This window comes from Chamaea fasciata, unplaced genomic scaffold, assembly GCF_029207755.1.
Source record: "Chamaea fasciata isolate MVZ Bird 193981 ecotype frontalis unplaced genomic scaffold, bChaFas1.0.hap1 SCAF_5, whole genome shotgun sequence".
Taxonomy (NCBI): Eukaryota; Metazoa; Chordata; class Aves; order Passeriformes; family Sylviidae; genus Chamaea; species Chamaea fasciata.
Window position 1 is genome coordinate 60,251,898 of NW_027094090.1, and position 11,608 is coordinate 60,263,505.

The window sequence follows — 11,608 nt, forward strand, 5'->3', positions numbered from 1 at the left end:
CCCTGGCAAGGCACAGCAGCTGAGGGATTTGTCCTTGAGTAGGGCCTCTGGGGCTGCTCCCAAAGAGGTCAGAGAGCAGGAGACACACCTCCACTCACCGGACACTGAAGAGAGACACCCAAGACAAGGAAAGCATAAGATAGGAGTTAGGTGCATGAACCTCACACTGGGATATGAGCCTGAGCATGGGGAAAGGGAAGAAGGTAAAGGAATAAAAGGAGCAGCAAAGAGCAGGTCAGAGCTCCAGGGCAGGAAGATGTAGAACTGCAGATGATGTAAGTGTGCTTGCATATAGTGTCAGCCATGGAAAGCACAAGGGGAACAGGATGGGACACATAAATGATTTCAGGAAAAGTTGGTAAAGTATTGATATAAAAGAGCCCAGGTTTGGCTTAATAAGAATCACTTAAGGGGATAAAAGAAATTGATAAGCTGTAGTCCAATATCAGAGGGCAGGTGAAAAAATGAAGCAACTAGGCAAGTATCTATCTTGCTATTTGGGAAGATGAAGTCTTACAGAGACAAATCATGCTAAAGCAGGTCATTTTGCTATATTTTCATGATGAAGACAAATTCTCTTTACAGTTATTTTGTCCCTGAGGGAAGCTCTACTACACACACCTCTGCATGTGCTAGTGGTGAACCCTAGCAAAGACTTACTCTAAATAGTTCATACCTACAAAACCCAGCAGCCTTACAGGGGGGAAACTGGATGGAGCCATCTCAGTCCAAATCCGTGTTGCACCCCATGGCTGTGCAGTCAGAATTCATTCCACTGAAATTATCAATTACACAACATGCGTCTGAAGTAACTCAGTGCTTTGGGTGTAAATATATACCTTTTTCAGAAGAGTTGCTACTTTGTGCATCCTGAAACTGCCTGTGGGGATAGAAAATTATTTCTGAAGTGATCAGCAAGCCTGTGGTATGGGCTGACAGGTCAAGATAGCCAAATGTGATGCACACTAAACACACTGGACCCTGCTCACATAGCAGTAGGATGGGGCAAGGAAAGGCAGTGCACCAGAGGAAAGTATCCCCAGTAATTACCAGCAGTAGAAAAACTACTGGTTTTTTAACTACTCAGACAGTAAATTTAATATAGTAGCCAATATTTTGTGTCCTGTGTTTGTGCAGCACAAGGGACAGCCCTGTCCATGATACGGAGACTGAAGGCCACCTTGGAAAACAGTAACAGTGAGATGAGGATGGTGACAAATCTGATTATGGCCCCTGTGCAGGACAAGACAGACTCCAGCAACTAGTCTTGTTTACTTTCCCCACACACCATGCCTTGCCACCTGGCGTGTTTTTCAGTGAGATAAACTATTATTTCCTCTGTTTTTGTCTTCCTCTTTCTTCCCTTATTTCTTTTCGCTCCTCTTTGATCTCTGTTTTACTTCTTTGTGGCTTTTACATGCTTTTGGTCTTTGTTCCTTCCCTTTCTCCATCCCTTTTCTTATATATGTTCACTCTACCCAACGGTAATGGCAAGACAAAGTGAAATATCAAATACCCAAAATACTGCTCATGCCAAATCTTTGTAGTTATCTATTTTGCCTCCTACCCTCTGCTCTTTGTATTTATTTTGCAAGATTATCTCTTACCCCTGTTGTTACACAATCATAATAATATCTCCAGTGTATTGCCACCAGTTCACTGTTTCATCAGTCTCCACTGTTAGAGGCTGCCTGGTAGCAAAAGGCACTGGCTGGAGGAAACAAAGCTCTCTCTTGCCAGGAGGAATTCCCAAATTCTCTTGTTTTGGAGCAAAGTGGTGTGTGGGGATGTGTATGTGTGTGTCTAGTTACGTTACTCTAGGAATGTGCAGTTGCATCAGCATTTGTTACCTTGGGCCATTTCAGAGTCCCAACTGCTGGAGCTTCCCTGTCCCTTTTGAGGCACTACTTCAGCATACCAAGCATGGGTTCATCCCCATGCAGTGAAACTGCCAACCAGGTTTTCTCACTTGAGTTTCAAGTTCCCTCGTGTGCCTGATTCCCTGGCCAGCGTGAGCACCTGGGCTTTACATCTGTTAGTCCTGCTCTGGGCTTTTGCTGCAGTACCATGCAACCCCTCGCCTTTCAACTATATGCAGATATGCACTGATGTCCCACCTCGCCTTTCCCTAAAAGCATGTGTTCTCCATCCAAAAGACACTTTCTTTGGGTACACACACATACATATAGTCCTTTCTGGCTGTGCTCTCAGCAACAGCTCACAGGGCTCTTTGCACTGAAGTTGGCAGGCTCCCCTGGCCTGCACGATGCAAGTTCAAGGGGCCACGGACTTTGGCTGTTTTTCAGAGCGCTCTTTGCTACTCATTTGCAGAGTGGCGGCTTCCCTGGAGCTGTGAGTCTTTGTGTCTGGATGAGGATGTCCCTTCCTGTGCCAGGACACTGGGCCTATCCTTGGCCTGCAGCTCCCTGCCTTCCCTGCTGGTTCAGGATGTCCCCGTGCATGTGACAGAGCAGTGAGCAGTGAAAGGGGGATTTTTAAATGGAAACAGAAGCTGGTGGAAAAAATTCCCAGATGAGGATTCCATGAGTATCTTAGGTGTTCTGTGTTTGTGTGCATGACAGGGGGACAACACTCTTATCAATATCATGTATGCATTTACTAGAGATCTCAGGGTGCTGTACCTCTCCTTTACACTCCAGACAGGCAACATTTCCTCGCACCTCCCTCTGCATCGTGCTAGCAAAGCCCCCCGCCCATATTCCCGGCTTACTGCAGTGCCGGGCTCCTCGAGACCTCAAGGCTGCGTCCCATCCATCCCTCCCCGGATTTCCCTGGCTCCTTCATTCCTGGGCGCGGGTGGCCGGGAGGTGGCACTGTGTCCTCACGGCAGAGATGGCCGGCGGTAGGGGGGACCCTGGCTATCCTGGCTGCCTGCCCTCCCCGGGAATAGCGGAGGATCCGCTTCCCAGCCCGCGCAGACATCCCCCAAACCCTCTGCTACCCCTCCTGCCAAGGGACCAGCGCTTCGGAGGAGCCGGGAACAAACCACCCCCCACGCAAAATAGTTGGCTCTCCAAAAAGTAGCGCTGAGGGTATGCGGGAGGGCAGCCCGGTGTGATTTATCCCCCGGGGCTGTGACGGACGCACAACTCGTGGCCGCACAATGGGGCCACCCGGCAGAGCCGGCAGCGGAGGGCTCCGCTCCGCGGGCGCAGAGGGCAGGCGAGCAGCGGGCGGCACCGCCCGGCGGGACCCGCGGGACCCGCGGAGGAGCGAGCGGGACGGGGCAGCGGGGGGGGGGGGGGGGAAGCTGCTTCGGCGGCTGGTTTGGTTTTGGGGTTTGGTTTTTTGGTTTGTTTTTGTTGGTTTTGTGGGGTTTTTTTTCCCGTGGTGTTTTTTGTTTTGTTGTTTTGGGTTTTTTTGGTTTTTGGGGGAGGGGTTTTTTGCAGCCCTATATGCAAACTGTCACTTCAGGTTAGCACAAGACTTGATGTAGCTCATTAGCATGAGCTGTATCTAATATGCTTAAAACCTCTAATTATTTATTATGCCCTAATTGGCAGCCCAAGAAATGTCTGCAAAGTGATGAGTGTCCATCCCAAGACGCCTTTTGAGGAGAATTCAGCAGTGGCCCTGGTCAAACGTCATTTTTAATTCTTCACTGGGGCAGAGGCTTGATTCCTCTTGTGGATGATACAACACCAAGAAAACTCAAGCTTGCTAGCCCGACAACCAGCCTTCTCCATCCTGGGCAGGAGAGGCAACAATTACTCAAGAATAAGGTTTAAGTTCTTATTTTCATAAAGGGACACTTAGGAAGTGGCATTAAACTTTATCAAGTATGCAAAAGTGCAAACACATGGTCCGTAAAAATTACTTACTCAAAGGAACATCTTGCCTTTTCAGGAGAAAATCAGTTTCCTAACTTCTGAAAGTACCAAATTTCGAAAATTATATTCACATGGAAACTGTTTCAAAATAAATTTACCTCTCTGGGGTTGACACCCCCCCCCCCCCCCATTCCATTCGAAGTGCTCTTTTTTTTTTTTTTTTTTTCCCCCTTCTAAGTCTGTATTATGCTTATTCGGGCCACACCAACTATTTATTTATCTTTATTCTTTTTCTCTTTCTTTTCATTCATTATTCTCTCTCTCTCTTTTTTTTCCCCCTTCCTTGTGTGTGTGGCTTCTCGGTCTGATCTGTAGCTTGTTACCACCCACTGCACGCTCTCTCCTGCAGCCGAGGTGTTTCTATACAAACTTTAGCGTCCAGTTGTCATATTAATTATTACACTGAGTAATGACTGAAATAGTCAAAATAAGGGGAGACTCAAGAGAGCTTTTTCTTGCTGCTCAAAGATTCAGCAAAGAAGCCTTGCAACAAAGCACTAATTGGTCCCCAGAAATACTCTGACAAGGCATGGAAGATAGGTTTCATAAAGCCCAGCAATTGTGAAGGGGGAAAAGATCCTTGAATAGACCCCACGCTTCTTTTCTAAACTCTCTTGCTGAGCAAAAAATGGACTGCTTCTTGAATACTGGACTGATCTTGAATGCTATACCCAGCAGAGAAAAAAATGCACCATTTATTGTAAGTTTTTTTTCCAGCTATTCATGTGTTCTATGTGGAGAATAAGCTGGTTTTGTTTACCATGAAAGACCTTTTACTTTATTTTCACTCTTGGGGGGGAAGCTGGAAAGGCGAGGGGGAGGGCGAGGGGAGGGAGAGAAACACATGTGCCTAAATCCAGACGAGCTGCCTACTGTAACAAAATGGAGTGTAACAAATCCTACAGAAGTCCCAAATGTATCGATTCTTTGAAGATCTATATAGATTAACGACTTTCGTTCTGCTTTTCCAAGACAGCATTTAATCATAACGTAAATGGCCTTTAAAAAAGAAAAGAAATGGCAAGGAAAAAAAAAAAGCATACCAGAGTTGTTGTTGGTTTTTTGGGTTTGTTTTTTTTTTTTTAAGGCAAGGACTTCAAAAGACCTCATGAGTGTGGCTACAATTTTGGCACACAAAAAAGTCACTAGAAAATAATGACAGTTCAAGATTAAATAAATAAATAAATAACCAAAATAAAAGTGCCAAATCAAAAGGGCAGGGGCTATTTATCATTATATTAGAATTAAGAATTTTAAGGCGCAGGTGCAGGACTGTGCACAGGAGTGGGTGGAGGCGGGGGATCTTGGGACAATATTTATTATCTAGAAATCTGGTCCCTTACTCTGCCCAGTGAGCAGAGCCCCAGAGCCCTTACTCTGCACAGTCAGCACACAGAGGAGCTGGTGAGATTGGAATTACCTCAGACATGAGCGTTCACTCCCCGGTGGCAGTGGGAGGAAAGAGGCAAGGGAGGAAAAAACTCTGCTCCCCTCATCCATCCTCCACACAAACACATACCATGACCCAGGGTGGCCAAATGGGTACAGTGCCACGGAGGCACAAACACATGAGTTACACTTGGTGACCTCTGGGAATCACCAGTTTTGCCTTTTTAAGAGCCTTCTGAGACTGGAGAAGAAGGGACCCAGAAATTCCAGTCTTATTCTGCCACTTCCAGGAAAATGGTAGGAATGTCCCTATATAGTGTTTCTACACCAGTTCTGGAAGTGAGCTGCTCCAGAAGAACTAGTCTGTTTAAATATATATATATATGTATAGTTTACAGGGCTGCAATTACTGTGATATTTCTGTTAGTGTTTCCCAAAGTCACACTGCAAAACTGGTGATGCAACAACTTCTTCCAATGCAGTCCATTCTGACATCACACAAGGGATGTTGAACAACCCATCCAGGAGACCTGGAACTGAAGAAGGAGAGCTTGCCAAACAGGAAATACAAGCAAACATTTTATCCTGCTGTTCTGCCCAAGAGTGGATAAAATAAGTTAAAACATTTCCCATGTGATGAGACACAGTAGGCTAGAAGTCAGAAACTGGTCAGTGATCAGTGAAGAGGCCCCAAAACAAATATGACCACACAGAACTACTTCACATTTCTCATCACACGTGCATTAAAAGCTGACACGTTGAAAAATTCTAAAAATACTAGCTAGCAGGTGCATATTGATGTTCTCGTGAGCTGTGCTTCTGGTTAGCACTTTTTAGATTCACACACACAGCCAGGGTCAGAGATCCAGTGGCAGATGAGAAGAAGTGATTTCTACAGCTCCAGACTGCTGTAATTGAGGTCAACAACAGCACAGGACTTAACTTTTGCAGTCATTTCCACTGAAACCTTAACATGGACTGTGCAGGTCCCCTCCTTCCATGCTTTGGAGCTGGTGTGAGTACCAGGGATTAAAGCCACCTGCCAGGGGCTTCTTAGAGCCATAATATCATCATGGCAAGGCTGTCATACCATGGCTCTGCTCTTTTTAGTGGGTTAGAGAGCACACACATCTGAGTTTACCGAGTGGAAAGGTGCAGAGAGAAGTGGAAACAGACAGAGTAGAAGGCAGAAAATGTGCTAAAGGTTTCAGAAATGCACAGACATGTGAAATGCAGGAGGACAGGGAGAGAATGCCAAGATCAGCATTCTCCGGTGCTGAGCCTGGCCATGCCTCCCAGGCTGCCTACACCTCTGCAGCCCCAAGGGTCAGTGTGGTCCCCAGCCTCAAACTCTCAGTGCTGCTTTTCCTCATTTGGTCCTGAACGACAAGTGAGACTTCACCTGGGAGCAGTGATAATTTCCCCTGCATAGGCCAGGTCCATCCTGACTCCCCAGTCACAGGCCAATGCCATTGCCTGCTTGGAAAGCTGGTGACCTGCTTCCAGTTTGCAGGGTGTCACGGGAGGAGCAGGGGGTCAGTGGCTTCCCCGGGCCCAGCAAGCACCGTGTGGCCTGGGAAATGGGATCTGGCCGTGAAGGGTGGGCTGACTCCGCACCTGGCAGCTCTGCTCAACACACCCTTACTTTATCAGGCAAACCTCCTCCCTCCCTGTGCTGGATCGTCCACGTGGGACGTGCCCAAGAGTGGTTTGTTCATTCTCTTCTGACAGGCTTACCCTGTGGTGCTCAGCATTCCAGAGGGGGAATTCGAGGTGACTTCTCCCGAGAAGTCTCTACCCTGCTCTGCTCTCAGCCGCCCTCCTCCTATCACCCGGCCCGGCTCCCCCGCGGTTGTCGCTGCCTAATAGAGCCATCAGGCCGTCCGCGAGGCGTGTGCGGTGCCGCGCACACGCGGCTGCGGCCGCTGGAAGCGGGGGGAGACGACAGCCTCCGGCGGTGGGGCTCGGACGCTCACGGAGCTCAGCCTGGCAGCGCTCGGTCAGCGAAAGGAGCGATACCAGGGGGTCCTGCTGCTCTCTAGGGACAAGGAAAAGCCGAGGTCCCGCATACGAAGTTTCCCCGAACGCACCGCGCCCCGCAATGGCAAGGGCGCTTCTCCCGCGGGCGCGCACCGCTTTGCCTGCCCACGCCACGGGACGCCTCCGTGCCTCCACATCCCGCACCGCGGCTCTCCCTCCCCTCCAAACCCCGGCAGGTGCCGCCGAGGTGGCCCCAGCAGGGGATGCCCCGCACACCCCGGGGCTCCGCCGGGAGTCACCCGCCGCCTCTCCCGCAGCCCGTCTCGGACGCCCCTCCTCGGCGGGCAGAGCTCCCTCTCCCCTTTCCCTTTCTCCCTCACGCTTTCCCGCCCCCGCGTCGCCCTCCCCCCCCCCCCCCCCGCGGCGCCCACGCGCGCCGCCCCCGCCCCGCCCCCGGCCCGCGCGGCGCCCCGGCGCGGGTGTTTGCTCAGGGCCGGGAGCGCGGCACGCGCCGGGCGCACGCACTTGCGACAACAAACCCGCGAGCGGCGGGGGCGGCGCGCGGGGCGGGGGAGCGGCGCCGGGGGCGGCGGGGGGCGGGGCCGCGCGGCCGCCAGCGCGTGTGCGGCGGGGGGCGCGGGGGCTCGTGTGTGCGTGTGTCCGTCTCTCTGTCTGTCCGTCTGTCTGTCTGAGTGCGTGTGTCCGTGTGTCTGTCTGTCTGTGTGCGTGTGTGCGGGTGTCCCACGCTGAAAAGGCGGCGGCGCTCCGCGCATCGCGGCCGGCAAAGCCGGGGAGCGTGGAAGGCGCAAGGTGCTGAGTGTGGGTGTGTGTGAGCGCGGGGGGTGGCGGGGGGAGGTTTGTCTGTGTGTCTCTGTGTGTGTGTGTGTGTGTGTGTGTAGGAGAAGGGGGGGGGGCGAGCCCCGTCCGCCCCTTATAAGAGACACAATCCTCAGCCACTTTTTTGCGAAAGGGGCTTTGCAAAGCAGCCTGCGCACACGCGAGCGCCACGAGCCTCCCCGCGGCCGCCGCACGGAGGGCGAGAGGGAGGGGGGCGGGCAGAGCCGCCCGCCGTCCCCGCCGCCCGCCCGGCTTCGCCGTCCGTTCTCGTCGGTCCCCGGTTCCCTTTCCCCTACCGTCCATCGCCTGGCTCTTTTTATTTCATTCATTTATTTTTTAATTTTAAATTGAACTTCGCAAGTTTTTCCTTTTTCTCTTTTTGATTTTTTTTTTTATTTTTTCCTTTTTTTTTTTTTTTTTTGTGGTGGTGGGGGGACGGGGACCGGCTGTCACTCGGGCGCCCCCGCCTCGCAGGACGCCCCCTCGCCCATGGCCAGCGGCAGCCCCGCCAGGATGTCCAGCGCCGCCGGGCAGCCGCCCTTCCTGCAGCCCGCGTGTTTCTTCGCCGCGGCGGTGGCCGCCGCTGCTGCCCCTCCGGGGCCGCCCCCGGGGGCGCCGCCGCCACAGCTCAGCCCCGCGGACGGGCAGCCCTCCCCGGGCGGCAAGCCCTCGGCGCCACGGGCGGCCAAGCGGCAGCGCTCGGCCTCGCCGGAGCTGATGCGCTGCAAGAGGAGGCTCAACTTCAGCGGGTTCGGGTACAGCCTGCCGCAGCAGCAGCCGGCGGCCGTGGCGCGGCGCAACGAGCGGGAACGCAACCGAGTGAAGCTGGTGAACCTGGGCTTCGCCACGCTGCGGGAGCACGTCCCCAACGGCGCTGCCAACAAGAAGATGAGCAAGGTGGAGACGCTCCGCTCCGCCGTCGAGTACATCCGCGCCCTGCAGCAGCTGCTCGACGAGCACGACGCGGTCAGCGCCGCCTTCCAGGCAGGCGTCCTCTCGCCCACCATCTCGCCCAGCTACTCCCACGACATGAACTCCATGGCGGGCTCCCCCGTCTCTTCCTACTCCTCCGACGAGGGCTCCTACGACCCGCTCAGCCCCGAGGAGCAGGAGCTTCTCGACTTCACAAGCTGGTTCTGAACGCCGGCTGCCCTCCCGGCAGGTGGGTAAGCGCCCGCAGAGGGCGGGGAAGGCCGGGGGGATAGCGGGGGGACGGACGCGGGGTGCGGGGCCGCAGCCGGGGCTGTCCCTCGGACTGCCCCATAAGTACCGGGTCCCGCGGTACTTTCGAGCGGTTCTGCGGCCCGACGCCGCGCTAGTCCCGGTGCGGCTCTGATCTCCTCTCCCTTTTATTGTTACAGGACACTTGCAAAAAGGGGGGGAAAAAAAACCCAAACAGAAAGAAAAACAAAACACCCACAAAACCAGATCACACACAGAGAGACAAAAATCCACGCAGAAAAAGAACCTGTTGCGTTTCCAGCTTCCCTGCCGTCGGAGGGCGGTGCGGGCACGTCTCTCGGCGGGCGGGCACAGCGCTCTGCGCCGCGGGGGCGGTCGGGGCGGTCGCCCCCGGTCCCGGAGACCGGCCGGCCTTTGCACTCCGTCGCACTGCCACGGACTGCGCCCCGGCGGAGCGGGGGTACGGCGGGGGAGCCCCGGGAAAGGGCGCTGCGCTCCTCGGCCGGCGGTGGAGCTCCTCTTCCTCCTCCTCAGCAGAAAGGCGGCCCATCCTCGCACCCCGCCGCAGCCCTTCAGAGACTGGCGTTCACCACCTGTGGACACAGTTAGTTTCCCGATGTCTGTGGAGATGCTGAAGTTAAGCTATGCTGTACTCAAAGAAGTCCTTGGAGTCCCGTCTCTCCCCCAGGTCCCTGTGCCTCTCCCTCTCCTCAATCCAAGCTTTTCCTCTCGTTTCCATCATAGAATGCTTCCAATTTTTTTTTTGTGAATTTTTTTATGATAAGAAAATCTATTTGTATCTATCGTACCCGTTTGGGGATATATTAAGCTATTTTTGTACATAAGAGAGAGAGAGATTTATAGAGGTTTTGTACAAATGGTTTAAAATGTGTATATCTTGATACTTTTTTTAATATGTAATGCTTATTACCTCTTCATGTTTAGACTCGTAGTCAACATTACCTTACAACTGCCATTTTTGTATGTGGTTTTGTAAAGGATTTGGATTTCCTCCAGATGTACTTTAGCACCAATGTGTCTTACTTCATAGAAACTTTGTTAATGTATTAATAATGTCATTAAACAATGTTCAAAGTGAACAAAGTTTATGCAGCTATTGTCCAAACGCTAAACGGTAGCCATTTGTTTTCATATGCTGCCTTTTGGAAAAAAAAAAATCCAGACAAGCAAACAAACAAGCCCCCCACCACTGCCTTTTCTTACTGTTTTATTGCAAACTTACAAAGGTCCTGTATAACCCTATTTTATAAAAACTAGTTTCGTAATAAAACTTTTTTTAATTAAAATGAACAGCTGCCTACCGCATGCAATTTTTTTTCTTTCTGCCATTGACAACGATGAATGTAAGGACAGAATATTAATCGATGTTATACCGGAGCTAAGTTGCATATGAAGTGTTTGTATCTGATGGATGTAACATATATATTTTTATCTCTATATAAATATGCAAAGATCTAGCGCTATCACCATTGTTTTCTTGCCCTTCTGTGTTGCAAATGTATTTCCAAATCAAAAGGCGAGGGAATGATTAATGATTGCATTGTCCTTCCTGAAAGCACTGCACATTACAGAATTCCCCCCAAAGTCCAAGTATTAAAAAAAAGAGGGCGCTCCATCCCGCGTTTCGGCGGTGTGACCCTGTCCTCCTCCGCGGCTCTGACCTGACGGGGCAGGAAAACACGGGGGATGGCACAGCCGCCGCCACCCAAAACACGGGGCGCTGTGTTGCCTCTGCCAAGAGAGTGGCTGGGTAAATAAAACCGTCGCAGGGAAGACGGGAAGCGAGAGAAGGGAGATAAAATTAAATAAATAAAGTAGTAGAAATCGGTGGCAGTGTAGAGATACTGGTCTTTCCAAACTTGTTATTCTGCCTAAATAGCGTGATCTGCCTGTAAAAGTACCCAATTACCAAGACTCAAAAAGAAATTGGACTCTTCCCCCATTCCCCGCTTTTTTTTTTTTTTTTTTTTTTTTTTGGCTAGCCTGCTTGTTGTCAGTTAGCAAGGACGTGACCAGAATTCGCCTTCTTTTCGCCTGGCTCCTGCATCACTTGCAAATTCAGTTTGCGTGCACCAAGCCAAGCGGAAAGCAAAGCTCAAAATGCATCTTACAAAAAAAAAAAAAAAAAAAAAAAAAAAGGGAGAGCCAGTGTGTCGTAGGGAGTTAAAAAGGAAAAAGAAGCCTAGCCCGCTTCTCTACAAATGTGCCGTCGAGTTGCGAGGGATGCGCAAAAAAGGAGAGGGATTTTTAAAAAAAGAAGAGGGAGAAACTTTGGTGGAGGAGCCCGGAATTTTCCCTCTGTGTGTATGTGTAACTACATATATATATATATATATATATATATATAT

The 11,608-nt window shown here is 51.3% G+C and overlaps 1 protein-coding gene across 1 annotated transcript; it reads left to right on the forward strand.

The window, feature by feature from the left end:
- Positions 1 to 8,457: 8,457 nt before the first annotated feature.
- On the forward strand, positions 8,458 to 10,663 carry ASCL1 (achaete-scute family bHLH transcription factor 1). The gene is made up of 2 exons (XM_066184645.1): positions 8,458 to 9,219; positions 9,419 to 10,663. Exon 1 carries the CDS (start codon positions 8,547 to 8,549, stop codon positions 9,195 to 9,197), a length of 651 nt encoding a protein of 216 aa, XP_066040742.1. The 5' UTR covers positions 8,458 to 8,546; the 3' UTR covers positions 9,198 to 9,219; positions 9,419 to 10,663.
- Positions 10,664 to 11,608: the final 945 nt, after the last annotated feature.

Coding starts and splice junctions, on each gene's coding strand:
- ASCL1 (XM_066184645.1), top strand. CDS start 8,547: ATGGCCAGCGGCAGCCCCGCCAGGATGTCCAGCGCCGCCGGGCAGCCG.